Below are 19226 nucleotides of genomic sequence, written 5' to 3'. Positions count from 1 at the left end.
TTATGAGCCGAGTTACGCCATGTCACAAGTTTTGTGAGGTGCTTTCGTGACATTTAATGGATCAGATTACATTTTTTATTTCTCTCCGATATCCAATCCAGTAATTTAGGCCAGTATCTCTAACCAAGACATTTTGGACAACTTCATTCTCCCAACTTTGCAGAAAATGTTTGAAGATAGCCCCTTCCTGTTCAAACATGGACCTGCAAGGTCCATAAAGACATGGATGAGCAGATTTGGTGTGAATGAATTTGACTGGCACGAAGTCCTGACCTCAGACCAACAGAACACATTTGGGATGTAGAATGGAGAAGAAGCATACTTTTAAACCTAGCTGTTAAAGCTGGGTTAAGAAGAAAGGTTATGATCAGTGAGCTGCAGTAGGCATTATATTGCTCCTCACTGATCAGATGCAATGTTTGCTGTCAAAGTGTTGATGCAGAAGTATAGAGAAGGTCAGAAGGAGCTTCATTGTATTTTTGTGGGTCTAGAGAAAGCACATATTAGGGTACCAAGAAAAGAAAAAGTCAGTGTTTAGGTGTGAGGGAGAAATTACAGATGGGTTCAATGTGGGGGTGGGACAACATCAGTGATCTGCTCTGAGCTCCTTTATGTTTGCACTGCTGATGGAAAGCCTGACAGATGTGGTTGGGCAGGAATATAGGATATAATATAGGATTATAGTGTTTGCAGATGACATTGTAATCTATTTTGAGAGAAGGGAGTAGGTGGCTCCACCAATCCTAAAATCCATATACAGTTTTAGAATAACATATGCGCCCATCCAGATTACACCTTTTTCAGATGTATAATTCATATACATGATATTCAGCAAGATAATGCTAAACGCTATACTGCATCCACTAAAACACTAAGGTTTCATATTAGAAAAGTTGTTGGACTGGTTTGCCTACTTCCAGACCTGTTGGCAGCTGAAAACATCTGGCCCATCATGAGCCAAAAAACATGACAAAGAAGACCCAGGACTGATTAGCAGCTCTATTTTTTCTTAAAATGGACCAGTTCCTCAGTTTAAACTGCATTCTGTAGTTTACATTTTACACACTGCCTGAAGTGTTTTGGATTTGGCTTTGTTTTAACAATAAAAATATTACTTAACCTCAGTTTTCTAATGCCAAAAACACTCTAAAGTCCAAATGCTACAGATTAAAGAGAAATAAGGTAAAGAGAGCTCAATTTCAGATCTTATACTAAAAATACTGAAGGACAAACAAAAGATGCTGAAAAGGCTTAGGGGACCTAAATGGTTTTGCTGTCTTCTTGAATTTATTGCCATTGTTACCATGGGTACATTTTCTTTGAGAATGTGAACTGCTTCACGTTGTGTTTATTTTGTTTGTGTTTAAAAATAAATAAAACAAACAAACAAAAAACAAGCAAAAAACAAATACAGCACATCTCTTCTTGGGGAAAAGAAATTTTTATTCACTTCCACAAAAATGATTCAAGTTCTTTGCAGTGCTGGGAAGACAGTACTTCTGAAATATATATCATGGCAATATATATTTTAAGAAAGGGCATAGCAAACAATTTAGCAACTGGCAGTCAAGCTTAGCTGGTACTTAAAACTGTGCAATCTAACGTCAAAGTACTCTAGCAGTTAGTTAGAACACTCCAGCAAAAAGATATATCATCGATCTTTAGTGAAATTTGACATATTGCATAATGCCATCAGTCTACTATATATGTATTTGATTCAGAGTCAGAGCCACATGGAAATATTTCTGATTCTTTTCCTGTTCTTGCCCATTCATTTAAATCACATCTCCACAGTTTTCTATTTGGCATTTTAAGTGAAGAGTTTCTTCCTTTTGTATGATTATATCTTTACATACTGGAATGTTACTGACTGAGCTGATTACACTTTATGTTACAAAGTACAGATAGCATGAAGTTATTCATAAAAAGCAAGGTGTCATAAGAACTAATAATTGTTAAATTAAACTTTGGAGTAGTTTTTCTGTAATGTTATGCTATGTAACATTAACTCCTTGCATTTTGCATACGGTTTTTCAAATTAAGAAAAAAAAGAACACAATATATGTATGTGTGTATTAAAAATAACAGAGAAATATTCAGCAGCAGCAATTGTTCCTTGTTTTGTAATAGGATTGCACACGGGACAATAAGCCTAAATGTCAAGTCTCTAGTGAGATGTAGGTATCAAAAAGATCACACTAGAACAAATAGTTAATAGTTACACTGTGCAAAAAATTAAAGCACCACTTTGAAAATGCATCAGATCTAAATATGGATTCAAACGCACCCTGAAAATCGAAGTAAAAAAATTATGGTGCTGGCTAGTTCATTTTGACAGAATTTAGTTCCTTCCACTCAACATGGTACTCAGTAGTCAATATAGGCCCCACACGCTTGTCATTCCTGACAGTTCCTAATGAGATTCTTCAAAGAGTAGTTGTAAAACATTTAACAAGATCATCTGCAGAGGAATGGTTTATTTGAAGAGTTTCAGTCAGGTTTCAGAGCTCATCACAGCACAGAAACAGCTTTAGTGAAGGTTACAAATGATCTTCTTATGGCCTCTGACAGTGGACTCATCTCAGTGCTTGTCCTGCTAGACCTCAGTGCAGCGTTTGATACTGTTCACCATAATATTTTATTACAGCAATTAGAGCATGCTAAAGATATTAAAAGTTCTGTACTGCAGGGATTTGGATCATATCTATCTAACAGACTCCAATTTGTTTATGTAAATGGAGAGTCGTTAGTTATGGATGCCACACTTTGTGTACTAACACCAATTCTGTTTACATTATCCATGCTTGCCTTTGGCAGTATCCGTAGTAGTAAGTTAGATAGCACACACCAATTAGATTGCAGGAATTTCTTATAAAAGTAAAGACCTGGATGACCTCTAATTTTCTTTTACTCTACTGTGGCCTAAAAGAATGTTAGAAATATGGTATCTAACCAGATTCTTGCTATGGATGGCATTAAATTACAGGGCACTAGTAGTGGACCTACCATTAACACTGTGAGGAATACTGGAGTCGTTTTTGACCAGGATATGTCCTTCAATGCACATATTAAAAACATTTGTAGGACTGCTTTCTTCGAATTGGGCAATCTCTCTGAAATTAGAAAGATTCTGTCTTAGAGTCACGCTCAAAAGCTAGCTCATGCATTTATTACTTCTAGGCTTCATTACTATCAGGATGTCCTGAAAACTCCCTAAAAAGCCTTCAGTTAATCCAAAGTGCTGCAGCAAGAGTCCTGACAGGGACTACATTGGCTTCTCTTCATTGGCTCCCTGTTAAATCCCAAATTGAATTCAAAATCCTGCTCCTCACATACAAGGTCTTGAGGACCCAGGCTCCACAATAGAGCATTTGTTTTCAGACTGCTAGTTTACCTTTGACTACTAGGGTAGTAAAATGGGAGACAGTGCCTTTCACTTTCCAGGCCCCTTTTCTGTGGAACCAGCTTCCAGTTCGGATTTGGGAGAAAGACACCCTCTCTACCATATAGCATATAGTTAAGGCTGAATCAGGTGACTCTGATCCTCACTTAGTTTTACTGCAATAGCCCTGGGCTGCTGGGAGCTTCCCATGATAGAAGTGTTTCTTCTTCCTCACTTTGGCATACACATGGTGCAGCCAGGAATCGAAACACCAATCGTCCGACTAGTAGATTACCCCCTGTACCCAGTACCAAGTTAAATTTTATGTAAGGTAATGGAATTTTAGGTAACAGGTTCACTTTCATAAATACCAAAGCAGATGATAGTGATTAAAAACCCTTGCTGCTATTTAAATGACCAGATCCATTTCCCAGAAGTTTAAGTGACTTGATGCTATACTCTGATTAAAACGTGTTCTTTTGAGCAGTGTATTTTAATCCAAATCCAATTTGTTTATATAGCACATTTAAAAACGAAAGGTTTGCCCAAAGTGCTGAACAGAAACAAAAGGGTAAAACACAAGATAAAACCACTGACACTCACATAAAAACATAATAATACACATAATATCGAAAAAAGGTGTGTTTTCAAAAGCAACTTAAAAACAGGAAACGAAGATGCCTGTCTAATATTTAAAGGGAGCGTATTCCAAAGCTTGGGGACCATAATTGAAAAGGCTCGTTTTCCTCTATGTTTTAGCCTAGATTTTGGGACAACCAACAGCAGCTGGTCAGCTGATCTAAGGGTCTGCGAAGGAATATAAGGCTGAAGCAACTTGGAAAGGTATGGGGGAGCAAGACCATTAAGGCATTTATAAACCAGCGTTAGGACTTTGAAAGTAATCTGTCATGAACAGGAAGTCAATGAAGAGAGGACAGGATAGGTATTACATGTTCATGCCTGTGGGTACCAGTCAAGAGGCGGGCAGCAGCATTTTGAATGAGCTGAAGACGTGCAAGAGACCCTTGGCTGACTCCAACATAAAGTGCATTACAGTAGTCAAGCCATGTTGAAATAAAGGCATGTATTACCTTCTCCATGTCACATTTTGACAAAACTGGCTTCAGCTTTGCTATTTGCCTCAACTGGAAAAAGCTTTGTTGCAACACAGAACTAATATGGTTGTTCAATTTAAAATCTGAGTCCATAATGACTCCCAAATTTGTCACATGCTGTTTGATATAAGACCCTAGCCAACCACAATTTCTAAGCGGGTTGCATGAAATATTATTAGGTCTAAATACAATCACCTCCGTTTTACTCTCATTGCAATTCAAAAAGTTCAGAGCCATCCAAGCTTTGACATCTTCAAGGCCGTTCAAAAGGATTTGGATGGAGCCTGGGCCATTTGGTGCTAAAGGCAAATAAATTTGGCTGTTGCCTGCCTAGCAGTGAAAGGATATTTTGTGTTTTCTAAAAATAGACCCCAAAGGGACCAGGTATAATGAAAAAAGAAGAGGGCCAAGGATTGAGCCCTGAGGCACCCTACAAGGAAGGGGGGCTGAGGTGGACTCCAAATTTTCAACTTTAACACTAAACGTTCTGCCACTCAAATATGAACGAAGCCAATCCAGTGCTGCACCTTTGGTGCCAACCAGGTGTTCCAAACGAGAGGTAAGAATATTGTGGTCAAGAGTATCAAACGCTGCAGTAAGATCTAAAAGCACAAGGATCACAGGACTTCCACAATCACAACCACTAAAAAGATTAGTCTTAGTAACAAGTGTCAGCCTTCCAGTCTGGCTCTGTTGCGCTGACGCAGTGATGAAAAAAAGGCCGTGAATCTAATATGACTTGGATTTTTTTTACCTTAATATGAAAACACGGCATCTAATTAAAAACATTAAAACGTTTCTTTTTTTTCAATATGGTGCCAATAAAATGTCTAAATTAAGACTGTTATAATATAAATAAATTTAATCATGCTTCTACTGTCAAACTTGAAACAACAGGGAAATTGCAGAAGAATATTTTTACATTTTTTATTCCCTTTGGATTATATTTTCATCATGGAATTTATTTTATTTATTATTCGCCACTAGGGATGGGATTTCATGATTGATTTCACTTATCGATTCGATTCCCGTATCCATTCTCATTTTCAGAGTCACCAACATCTCTAAGCACCATGTCAAAGACATTACTTTCATGCAAATTAATTACATCCGGTGGGTCAAATATTTGTGGATGTTGGAGGTATTTCCACTCTTTGTTACGATCAGGGGTCATTACTCAAAAGGAGGAGGAAGTACTTTGTTACACTATTTGTTACATTATAACTGCATTTCTCGGTCAAATGAACGAAAACATATTGTCTCATAATTACCATTTGCCAATATAAACCTGAATTTACAGTCCCACACATCAACACAAATCCCTGCCCTAATGAGGACACATATAATATTTCTCTTAGTATTTAGGTATGAACACAAAGCCTACAGCACAAAAAAAATGAAAACAAGCACAAAGAGACTTTTAAGTGATCTCCATGTTGATTCTACTTCAGAAACATGAACAGATTGTTGTGATTTTGGGCTATATAAATATATAAATAAATATAAATATATAAATAAAAACAGGTAGAAACGAAGCCTGCAGCCTAACTGCTCATCTGTTTGTTACTGGATGAAGTTCAGTGGCAGCTGGCTTCACGGCAGCTCACAAGTGATGGCTCAGCCATGGGCTGGGATCAGCATTCACTCAGCTTAGCATCGCTCTGGGATCTTGGATAGCTTAGCATTTGCATGCTGTTATATTAGCAACAACCTGTTCTGTCCTGGATGCAGTTTGCACTTCCTTTTTTTGCAATAAAAATAAAAATTATGTTCGTATCCACGCTGGAAACTGCCCTACAATTTGCTCCTCCATAACTGAAATCAGCTAATTGTAGAATACATGCCAGAACTGATAAGCGGGATTGACAGGCAGGCAGACTAACAATTCCAAGGAATTGGACTACTAGGAACCGGTTCTTGTAGAGAACCTTCTTTTTCTCGATTCTCATCCACATTGGCCACTCTAGAATACTATACCTTTAGCATGAAGTGTGACCAGTAATGTTACCCTCAATAAAAAGCATTTATTTCTAATGCACAGGATACAGTTATATTTTAAACTGCATAATTTAGGTTATAACTAGCACAATGTCCTGTATTACACAAAGACAAACATGCAGTGCCTACTTAATATACAGGCTTTAAGGGAACTCAAGCAATAGGACGCTAAGTTTTATATTTGTGAAAATTTGCAGTTATACCCGGGAACCACACTGGTTTTTGCAGCTTTGCAAACATGGCTCTAAACAGAAAAAAAGAGTTGTTAGTTAGCAACGACATGCAATCTTGTGTAGGAACTTCTGGCAATAATAAATCCAGCCTTCATAATGGTTGTATTTTTGACACCAGACAAACTGACAGTTTCCAGTCTGTTTTGATCGACTGGAATAAAGCTGTGATAGGCATGGTTTCCTTGGAGCATCAACACTGCTGAACGAGTAAGACTGCTCAGAGATTACTGTTAGTTTGTTGGAAACATGTTCTAGTTGCAGTCATTTCTAATTTCATCACATATGGTGGATTTCTGCAATAGCTTGTTTTATGGCACATATCCATTGTTAAAAAAACCAAACAAACAAACAACCCACCAGTTTTTGTGTTGTATACCTGTATAGCAGATGTGAACAGGTTGAAAATGTAGGTAAAAAGGAGACCTTCCATGATATAACTTGCTTTAACCCGATATCTAACCCATAGGTTGAGTTGACACTTACAAATGAAATTTCAAGCATCCATGTACCTTGGAAAATATTGACAGGATGAAGGTAATATTATTCATTGCTTCCTTGAAAATACTAAAAATATTGTACATGAAAGCTGTTTCTGACAGAGTAAGGTGGGAACTTTTATCTGATTAAACAGATTTTTTTTTAATGGAATGACCTATATATAAATTTACTATATGATTTATCAAAGAAAAGTGTACTTTTAATGTCAGCACTGTCCGCTCTGTACCCAAGATACAAATCACTTTCTTCTTCTTCCTCTTACAGATAGATTGACCAGTAGACAACATTGAAGAAGAGGAAAGAGAAGGGAAAAAGGGCTCTTGCATAAAGATCAATGCGCTTAGCAGCTGCCGGTATGACAGGTTTAGGTGGTGGTGGTTTCTTGTTGGCTTTGTTTTGGGATTTGAGGGCCCCTGTAACTTCAACTGGTTTACCATAACAGTCAAAGTTAGAAAGTTCAAAGTCTCGAGGTAAAGATCCCACGATGCTGAAGTCACTGGAGCGAAGGTCAGACTTCGAAGTGCAAACTTTCTTACAGCGGGTTTCAACGACCTGGTAAAAGACACATGCTGACTGAACAACATTAATAGATTTCTTTTTGCTCTTATAAAACAGATATTGCTATTAAGTCATTCCATCTCAAACAGAGACAGGCCTTTTGCTAAATAGTCTCTCATTTGCATAAAAAATTTATGACACATACATAACATATATAATGAGTGCGGTGGGGTTTTATCTTTATATTTCAAAATACTTATCAAGATATTTTTTTTCTTTGAAAAATGGCCAGTTTCAGGCCATTTTGTTGCACACTGAAATCTCTGGCATTGTTTGAATTAATGAATTAAAATGTTCTAAAAATTTGATGATTTGAAATGAAATTTCCCTCTAGGGTGTTACATGGAGCCTTTCAGCTATTTTCACACATGTAGCACAGTCTTTAACTTTTCTAAACATTTGAATGAGAATCAAATTGGTTGGCTTAGACAACAATTAATCAATTCCCATATATAGAGTCCATATAATATCTGAATGAGCTAATGCGAAAATAGAGCAATCACCACCTTTTATTAAAACCAAATAGAACGTTTGCAGTAGTGAGAATGCATTAAATGCATAGAATGCTCTGTTACGCATATGCAGCAAGTGACAAAACTTGGCTTAAGACAATGTTCATGTCCAGATTCTCCTCCAGGTGTCCATAATTCATGTGTGAAAACAGTTTTCAAAAACAGCGTTCGAGAAATAAGACCAGGGGTCTCATGAATAAACATAGACATAGAAAACCAGACCTGAAGAGGCATATACCACTTCCCAAGTAAGTTGGGATTTATTACAACAAACTTAAGAGGAGAATTTGTGCACTACTACAGAAAATCTGATCCATCAAAAGGAACATTTTCAAAATGGAAATTGGCAATGCATACTGGTCAAGTGCTGGACTGAAGTTATCTCTAGTCTATTTATCGCAGTCTAATGAGTTGCCCACTCAGTGTCGCTGTGTCCTGCTGTAATCCTTCTGGCGTATTTCCTGTGGTCTCACGGGTTCAGGTCTAAAACTGTCAGACCAGCAAGTGAGAGTTTTGTCTCCAGGCTGCAGAGAGAGCTCAGTGTATTCCTCATGGTGCCGTGAAGTTAGACATTAAGTGCTATTTCTGCTATTATGTGCTGCCTTTAAGCGATAAGCAAGCATGCTATGCTGGCCAGAGAAAGTCCTCAGTCATTCATAGACTGTTCTGTCTTGCCTGCATAAACTGGAGAGACCCATTCTTGTTTTTTGGGGAAAAGTGCACTGGCCCTCCACTTTCTGATATGCCTAGGGCAGTTGGGAAAGTGGCTGCCTCACGTGTGAGGGGGGAGCAGGGCCTAGGTAGGTGTCTCTACCTCCCCCTGATTGTGGCTTATTTCAGATTAGCCTCTTAGCAGCTCCTCTCTAGCCCTAGCTCCAGGGGAGCCGTTGACTGGAGACTGTGCTTCTCCCCTGATAAATACAACTTGTCTTGTATTTAGCCAGTAGCTAGTTCCCAGAGAACAGAGTTGGGCCACAATATTGGGAGGGCATCCAGGCTTATTGGCACATTGGTCAAGGGGTCATGACACGCTCAGTGAAACCTTGCTGTGGCATTGGGGACCTTACTGGGGTATTGTCTGCGGTCAGTGGTTTATGTACTCAGAAAAATATCAGAAAAAAGGTCCAGAACGAAGAGAGGAAGTGGATCCTGGTGGCTCCTCTTGGCCTCACATGCCATGGTTTTCAGCAATCCCACCGCTCCTGAACTGGACCGCATGGGTGCTTCCTGTCCAAAAGGACCTCCAGTCTCATAAGAGCAGGACCATCCATCTCTTCCCTGCAGGGCTCAGGCAGATGGCCCGACCCTTTAGAGAGAGAGGCTCTGTGCCCTAGGGCTGCCTGAGCCAGTGGTGCAAACTCTGCAGGAGTTTTGTGCACCATCCACTAGAGCTGCCTACTCCTACTACTGAAGACTGTTGCCTCCTGGTGTGCCGTCCACCAGTTGGACCCCCACGAGGCCATATTTTACACCACTCTGCGGTTCCTGCAATCCCAGCTGGATGTGGGCAAGTCTGCAGTTACAGTTACAATGGGAGGTGTGGTGGCAGCAATCAAGGCAGTTCGTATTGGTCCCCCAGCACTTATGGGACTGACTCCATCCTAATCTTGACGTTTCTTAGCGGTTCCCAGTGACTTTCAACTTGTAGACCTGGATGCCCAGTTCCCCCATGGAACCTGGTTCTTGGTGGGCTTTAGCCTATTCCCATTTAGCTCGGGCTGTGGTTACTTCCCTCTTGGGTCGGACCATAACGTAGCTCTATGCTAGGCTGCTCCCTGGGTCTTCACAGTGTATAGCAGGTGCATTCAGACAATTAGGAAGATGGAAAAGCTCTTGTTTGCTTAACGTGGGGTCTTGGGCAGACCCTTGCCTAGCCAAGGGTGTGCTCTGGGGATGATGCGTTCAGAGTGATGTGCAGTGTTAGTTTTCCGCCACACATAGCGTTTTGCATTTTAGCCAAAAAGTTCCATTTTGGTCTCATCTGACCAGAGCACCTTCTTCCACATGTTTGCTGTGTCCTCCACATGACTTGTGGCAAACTGCAAATGGGACTTCTTATGGTTTTCTGTTAACAATGGCTTTGTTCTTGCCAGTCTTCAATAAAGGCCAACTTTGTGCAGTGCACGACTAATAGTTGTCCTATGGACAGATTCCCCCACCTGAGCTGTAGATCTCTGCAGCTCGTCTAGAGTCACCATGGGCCTCTTGGCTGCATTTCTGATCAGCCCTCTCCTTGTTCGGCCTGTGAGTTTAGGTGGATGGCCTTGTCTTGGTAGGTTTACAGTTGTGCCATACTCCTTCCATTTCTGAATGATCGCTTGAACAGTGCTCCGTGGGATGTTCAAGTCTTCGGAAATCTTTTTGTAGCCTAAGCCTGCTTTAAATTTCTCAATAACTTTATCCCTGACCCGTCTGGTGTGTTCTTTGGACTTCATAGTGTTGTTGCTCCCAGTATTTTCTTAGACAACCTCTGAGGCTGTCACAGAGCAGCTGTATTTGTACTGACAGTAGATTACACAGAGGTGCACTCTATTTAGTCATTAGCACTCATCAGGCAATGTCTATGGGCAACTGTCTGCACTCAGACCAAAGGGGGCTGAATAATTACGCACACCCCACTTTTCAGTTATTTATTTGTAAAAAATCTTCCACTTCTCACGTGTGCACCACTTTGTGTTGGTCTTTCATGTGGAATTCCAGTAAAATTGATTCATATTTGTGGCTGTAATGTGACAAAATGTGGAGAAGTTCAAGGGGGCCGAATACTTTTGCAAGCCACTGTAGTCTTTTACTCTGAATCCCAGGGTTACAAAGTAACCATGCATTCTCATTAGTGTGGTATATCCAGTTATCCTATGATGTCTAATCGCTATATATATATATATATATGTATATATATATATATATATATATATATATATATATATATATATATATATATATATATATATATATGCTCATGTATTGCTTTATAAATCAAAAAAATTCCTGGATCATTTTTTGCTTTTTGTGCACATCCATACTTTTAGTATTCTTTTCACTCACTGCTGCATGCATGAAGCCTGAGGTGATCTTGACCTGCCATTTCCTTTATATGCATTAGACAATTTAAGTATTGACCTGCACATATTTTTCTTTATTAGACTCAAAAATTTTCTTTTTTTCTTGTATTGATTTTTAAGGATAGATGTGCACTTATGACAAACAATGTAAAATACACTATAGTTACAGATTTTAGAAGTCAGTTACCCAAGTTGTGATCACCTGCAGAGTGTTGACGTGCATTGGTGTTCCACCAGTGCCATTGATGGTGTTGTTAGGTTTAGTTAAAGGCTTCTTTCCTTCTTTCTCCTTCAAAGCTTTTTCTTTTGTGGCCATTTTGGCTTTCTCCTCTTCGATCCGTTTAGGACTGTTCAGCATCACCTTTATAACAAAAGTAAAAAGGAGTGAGGCACAGAAAAGAGAAATAGAGACAAGAAAGGAGAGAAAATTGAAAGGTTTTTAGGGTTCTCTATATATTAAGGAATCTTTTTATTTCAACGCTTGACATATAAATCATGCCAACTAATCAAACTCAAATGTCTGACTTGAGAAAATCATATCTACAAATTTGTAGATAACAAAATTGAATTGAATGTGCATATATACATACACACACACACATATACATATATATATATATATATATATATATATATATATATATATATATATATATATATATATACATATACATATATATATATATATACATATACATATATATATATATACATATACATATACATACATATACATATATATATATATACATATATATATATATACATATATATATATATATATATATATATATATATATATATATATATACATACAGCAAAGGTGTACTCTCAGTGGCAAGGGAACAATAATAATAAGAGAACAGCACCACCAAGGCTGGAGACGGAGCAATACTGGAAGAGCATATGGGAGAAGGACGCAACCCATAACGGCAATGCTCAGTGGCTAGTGGATCTGAGGGCAGACCACAGCGACCTCCCTGAACAGGGTCCAGTAACCATCACAGTGGCAGATATCCAAGAAAGGGTCTCCAGTATGAAGAGTTGGTGGAGTTCACGCCTACTGACTAAAGAAGCTGACTGCACTCCACGAGCGTCTGGCAGCACAAATGAACCAGCTGCTAGTTAACGAGAGACACCCGGAATGGCTAACCGAAGGTCGGACGGTCCTGATCCCCAAGGACCCCAAGAAGGGACCGGTCCCCTCCAACTACCGACCAATAACCTGCCTCAGTACTACATGGAAGCTCCTGTCAGGCATCATATTGGCTAAGATGAACAGGCACATGGGTCAATACATGAGCGGGACACAGAAAGGGATTGGCAAGAATACCAGAGGCGCAAAACACCAGCTACTGGTAGACAGAACAGTCAGCCGAGACTGCAAGACCAGACTGACCAACCTGTGCACTGCCTGGATTGATTACAAGAAGGCCTATGACTCAATGCCCCACAGCTGGATACTGGAATGCTTAGAATTGTACAAGATCAATGGGACCCTAAGAGCCTTCATCAGGAACTCAATGAGGATGTGGCGTACAACACTAGAGGCCAACTCCAAGCCCATAGCACAAGTCACCATCAAGTGCGGGATCTACCAAGGAGATGCTCTGTCCCCACTGCTGTTCTGCATAGGCCTGAACCCCCTCAGTGAGATCATTAACAAGACTGGCTACGGATACCGACTACGGAACGGAGCAGTTGTCAGCCACCTCCTGTACATGGATGACATCAAGCTGTATGCCAAGAGTGAACGAGACATCGATTCACTGATCCACACTACCAGGCTATACAGCAATGACATTGGAATGTCATTCGGACTGGAGAAGTGTAGTCGGATGGTAACAAAGAGACGGAAGTTAGTCAGAAGTGAGGGGATTGAACTACCAGAAGGCAACATTACAGACATAGAGGACAGCTACAAGTACCTGGGGATCCCGCAGGTGAATGGGAACCATGAAGAGGCCGCTAGAAAAGCTGCAACCACCAAGTACCTGCAGAGGGTCAGGCAAGTCCTGAGGAGTCAGCTGAATGGTAAGAACAAGATCCGGCCCATCAAAACGTACGCCCTGCCCGTGATCAGGTACCCTGCTGGGGTAATAGGCTGGCCAAAGGAGGAGATAGAAGCCACTGACATAAAGACAAGAAAGCTCCTTACCATGCATGGAGGGTTTCACCCCAAGTCCAGCACCCTGAGGCTGTACGCTAAGCGCAAGGAAGGGGGCCGGGGACTGGTGAGTGTCAGCACCACAGTCCAGGATGAGACAACGAACATCCACGAATACATCCGGAAGATGGCCCCAACTGACCGAGTGCTCAGTGAATACCTCAGGCAGCAGAAACCCAAGAAAGAGGAGGGAGACGAGGAACCATCATGGAAGGACAGGCCCCTGCACGGTATGTACCACCGGCAGATAGAGGAGGTGGCTGATATCCAGAAATCCTACCAGTGGCTGGACACAGCTGGACTGAAAGACAGCACAGAGGCACTAATCATGGCAGCACAAGAACAAGCTCTGAGCACAAGATCCATAGAGGCTGGGGTCTATCACACCAGGCAAGACCCCAGGTGCAGGCTGTGTAAAGATGCCCCAGAGACAATCCAGCACATAACAGCAGGGTGCAAGATGCTAGCAGGCAAGGCATACATGGAACGCCATAACCAAGTGGCCGGCATAGTGTACAGGAACATCTGTGCCGAGTATAATCTGGAAGTCCCGAGGTCAAAATGGGAGATGCCCCCAAGGGTGGTGGAGAATGACCGAGCTAAGATCCTGTGGGACTTCCAGATACAGACGGATAAAATGGTGGTGGCTAACCAACCGGACATAGTGGTGGTAGACAAACAGAAGAAGACGGTCGTAGTGATCGATGTAGCGGTTCCGAATGACAGCAATATCAGGAAGAAGGAACACGAGAAGCTGGAGAAATACCAAGGGCTCAGAGAAGAGCTCGAGAGGATGTGGAGGGTGAAGGTAACGGTGGTCCCCGTGGTAATTGGAGCACTAGGTGCGGTGACTCCCAAGCTAGGCGAGTGGCTCCAGCAGATCCCGGGAACAACATCGGAGATCTCTGTCCAGAAGAGCGCAGTCCTGGGAACAGCTAAGATACTGCGCAGGACCCTCAAGCTCCCAGGCCTCTGGTAGAGGACCCGAGCTTGAAGGATAAACCGCCCGCAGGGGCGTGCTGGGTGTTTATATATATATATTAGGGGTGCAACAATACACAAAATTCACGGTTCGGTTCGGTTCGATACTTTGGTGTCACGGTTCGATATTTTTTCGATACAAAAAAATGTTCATGCCTTTTTAATTTGTCATTTATTAAAATTATAAATATATATTTTAACTCAAAAGTACAGTTTTTAAATTTAACCCTAACCCTTGTGCGTGTTTTTTATTTTGACAGCGAATGCGCACCTGCGGACCACTTATGTGCAGCCCTGGTTATTTAGCTCATCATATTGCAGCCACAGAAATTCTTTTGTCCATGAAACCATAAAGCTGCACTTTCTTTTTGCCTTATAGTCTGATTTGTCATAACTTCTCCGTTTTGTGGTAAGCTTTTCTTTGGCTGTCACTTCTTCACCCCGACCTGTCTTATTTGGCTCAGCAGAACTGAAATGCTTTTACACACGCACTCACATAAGCTCAGCGATTCTCTGCGCGATCAACCTCTCACATGTTTAAGCTTGCTGCGGGAGATTTCACTTGTCATGTTTGCATAGTAAGCTAACGATTAATAAGACGATGTCAGAGGAATTGGTGCACAAATTATCATCACTCACAGATCAGTGCTGTCGCTCTCTATACACAGTTCGCACGATTGCAAAGTGAAAGCAAAAAAACAAGCGCAAATTCAAACGCGACTTCAATATGTCACATATTGACAGTGGCTCACCGATGCCAATGACATAATTACCCAGCTACATTTCTGAAAGAATGCAAAATCATGTGCTAACAGCTGTCTAAATGACTCGGCTAAAGTTAGTAGCATGCTTGTTGTTTTTGTCTTTGCACTAGGATGATGTCGGCGTAAATGTGCAGTCATATTCGTTGTGTTCCCACTAGTGCTTTCAGGTTAATCTCGTTGAAATGACCTTAACGCCACAACACGGCAAATCTCCGTTAACGAGCTACCGCCGATCGCTCCGTGCATGGGGCTAGACGGCCAACACGTTAACGAGCTAACTGCTCTAACACACTAGTTCACACCAATGTAATTGAGCATTGCATGGCACATCCAACATACTGTTTTACTTTAGTCCATGACTCGCTTACCTTCAGGGTCATACGTCACATGAAAACCAAAATAATTCCAAACGCCAGATCTGAATGAGGTTCAATGCCTGTTGCAAGGAGAGCTTAACTTCTGTCTCGCTAGCTTGCCCTGCGCTCTTCCTTCTGACTATGCTGTCTGTGTTGAGCGCTCAGTGGATCTGCGCTCGACAGTGCAGCCTAGGCGGAGTAGTCGAACACAGATTCACTGAGCGCTCAACACAGACAGCATCGTCAGAAGGAAAGTTGATAAAATAAATTACAAATGTTGTATTGTTCGATACATATGCGTACCGAACCGAAAGCACTGTATCGAACGGTTCAATATCGATACGAATATCGTTGCACCCCTAATATATATATATATATATATATATATATATATATATATATATATATGTGTACGGCGGAAGGTTAGCCAACTATCAGAGCTGCAGAAAGGTGAGACAAAGAAGGTGCCTAAGAAGTACAGCAAGCTGTCCATACCTGAGGCCTTGGAAACAACTCACAGCCTTGGCCAGCCGCTTGAAGAGGTACACTAGAGAGATCGAAGGTAGGAGAATAAACCAGCTGTTCTCCACAGAACCAGCTAAGGTGTACTCTCAGTGGCAGGGGAACAATATAGCTACGTTCACACTGCAGGCGAAAGCGCATCAAATCCAATTTTTTTGACCCTATGTGACCCATATCTGATCATGGTATGACAGTGTGAACAGCACAAATCCGATATTTTCAAATCCGATCTGGGTCACTTTCGTATGTGGTACTGAATCCGATACATATCCGATGTTTTAGAAAGCGACTGCTGTTTGAACGGTCATGTCGCATTGAATCTGTCTTTTACGTCACTGACACAAGACAGACGCCAATTATCAGCGCCGGAGAAGCGCCCGAGAAGACATCGTGAACGCTTCCTGGCCATCCAGTGTAGATGTTAGTGAAACTGATGGGAAGAAAACGTGAACATTTTATTTGTACTGTATAATCTGCAGATTCTGACAGAAATCTGCAACTATCCTTTGAAGCACCGCTCCTCTCTAAAACAGCAATAAGGATCATTATTAAGTTATCTACATTATTATGTAAATAAGAAAAAAACTTAAAGCAAAAATTGGGAAACGTAAAGTCCGAAGTCTTTATATTAAGGGCCATCAGTCAAACAATACTGTTTGCTCTGGGTCTAAACAGAGCGCGTTGTGTGTGACATCTTCTTTTGCGCATGCGGGCCACTTTGAGTGTTCACACTAGAGTGCGTTTGCTGTCACATTTTATTTGTAGTGTGAACAAGCAGACAAAAAAATTGGATTTGATCAAAAAATCTGAATTGAGCATTAAGACCTGCAGTGTGAACGTAGCCTATGAGAACAGCACCACCAAGGCTGGAGAGGGAACAATACTGGAAGAGCATATGGAAGAAGGACGCAACCCATAATGGTAATGCTCAGTGGCAAGTGGATCTGAGGGCAGACCACAGTAAACTCCCTCAACAGGGTCCATAATCATCACCGTGGCAGGCATCCAAGAAAGGGTCTCCAGTGTGAAGAGCTGGACAGCACCAGGAACTGACATGGTTCACGCCTACTGGCTAAAGAAGCTGACTGCAGTCCACGAGTGGCTGGCAGCACAAATGAACCAGCTACTAGTTGACGAGAGACACCCAGAATGGCTAACCAAAGGCCGGACAGTCCTGATTCTCAAGGACCCCCAGGTCCCCTCCAACTACGGACCAATAACCTGCCTCAGCACCATGTGGAAGCTCCTGTCAGGCATCATAGCGGCTAAGATGAATAGCCCAATGAGTGGGGCACAGAAAGGGATTGGCAAGAATACCAGAGGTGCAAAACACCAGATACTGGTAGACAGAACAATCAGCCGAGACTGCAAGACTAGACTGGAGAAATACAGTTGGATGATAACAAAGAGAGAGAAGGTAGTCAGAACTGAGGGGATCAAACTACCAGAATGCAACATTGCAGACATAGAGGACAGCTACAAGTACCTGGGGATCTCACAGGTAAATGGGAACCATGAAGAGGTCGCTAGAAAAGCTGCAACCACCAAATACCTGCAGAGGGTCAGGCAAGTCCTGAGAAGTCAGCTGAATGGTAAGAACAAGATCCGGGCTATCAACACCTACGCCCTGCCCGTGATCAGGTACCCTGCTAGGTAGGGCTGGGCCATATCATACCGTTCACGGTAATACCGGTATAATGTTGGGCAACGATAAGAAAATGAAATATCGCGATAGAATGTGGGTAAAACGTGCATGCGCAGTGCCTTTGTTTTCATACGCACATGGTGGAAAAAGCGTGGCGGCGACACAGAATGAGAAGGGCAAAGGCGGATGGTTGAAACGGATAAACCAGAATTGGTTTGTAAAAATGCTGCAACTTCAGTGGTGTGGAACTGGTGCCCCTTATAATCCCATGTGCCTTATGTATGAATGTATGAATGTATGCATGAATTCTGGTTGTGTTTACTGACCTTGAAATGATTTTTGTCACGGTTTGCGGGGCAAGCCGTGTGGATTTGTAGTAAGGACCCAAAAGGCGGCAGCTCTGGTGCAGGTGAGTGTTTATTTACAGGGGTGTAAGTACAAACAGCGGTGGCGACAAAACATGAAACCGGAAACCTAAACTGGGTAAACTAATAAGACAAACCAGAATGAGGATGCAGGGAGGTCCGGAGAAATACATACGGGGAGACCGAGGGGAAACAACACAGACGAACCAGCGATTACTAAGACAGAAAATACAACTTAAATACACTCAGAACACAGGGAGATTACACACAGGTGGGAGACACAGCTGGGAGTGATTAACATGACGAGACCAGGGAGGCAAACTGAAAACACTCACATAAGACGCAGACCTTCACAATAAAACAGGAACACACGGGGGGAACAGGGTAAACACCAATTAGAGAACAGAACCAAAATCGCGAAGAGAAAACACAAAACGCTGGGTCAAAAGGACCCAGGATCATGACAGTACCCCCCCCCTCAAAGGCTGGCTCCAGACAGCCCAACAAGAAACAAAACAGCCAGAAAAAAACAGAAAACAACCCGACCAGGGCGGGCGGCAGGGGCCCAGGAAGGAGGGCTCGAAGCAAAACAAAACCGGAGCACCAGAAGGCCAAAAGACTAAAACAAAAAACGAGCCCAAAACCAAAAGAAACGAAGCACACCAGAACACAGGAAAAAACAGAGCCCAAAACAGAAGAGTCCAGGGGGCCGACAGCACAGGAGTCCAAAACAGTTCAGGGGGCCGGCCAGGGGGCCGACAGCACAGGAGTCCAAACAGTTCGGGGGGACCAGACGAGGCTGAAGGCTCTGAGGCTGGACCAGACGAGGCTGAAGGCTCTGAGGCTGGACCAGACGAGGCTGATGATGAGGCTGGACCAGACGAGGCTGATGATGATGCTGCAGCCGGCGAGGATGATGATGATGCTGCAGCCGGCGAGGATGATGATGATGCTGCAGCCGGCGAGGATGATGATGATGCTGCAGCCGGCGAGGATGATGATGAAGCTGCAGCAGGTGGCTGGACGGGCTCCTCGGGCCCTCCAGCTGAGACAGGTGGCTGAACGGGC

At 42.1% G+C, this 19226-nt stretch overlaps 1 protein-coding gene across 1 annotated transcript in view; it reads right to left on the bottom strand.

Annotated features, from left to right (window-relative positions):
• Positions 1-1453: 1453 nt before the first annotated feature.
• The window catches only part of LOC309708442 (glycine receptor subunit beta-like), an 80124-nt gene continuing 62351 nt past the window's right edge, over positions 1454-19226 (bottom strand). Inside the window, exons 10-11 of the mRNA XM_082536498.1 lie at positions 11561-11719; positions 1454-7778 (exon numbers count right to left, since the gene is read on the bottom strand). Of these exons, the coding sequence (XP_082392624.1) occupies positions 7485-7778; positions 11561-11719 (453 nt within the window). The 3' untranslated portion in view covers positions 1454-7484. The remainder of the gene's footprint in view (positions 7779-11560; positions 11720-19226) is intronic.

Source organism: Aulonocara stuartgranti (assembly GCF_965226115.1).
Source record: "Aulonocara stuartgranti genome assembly, chromosome: 6".
NCBI lineage: Eukaryota > Metazoa > Chordata > Actinopteri > Cichliformes > Cichlidae > Aulonocara > Aulonocara stuartgranti.
Note: the sequence above shows the minus strand (reverse complement) of the source record. Positions and strands in the feature narration are given on the sequence as shown.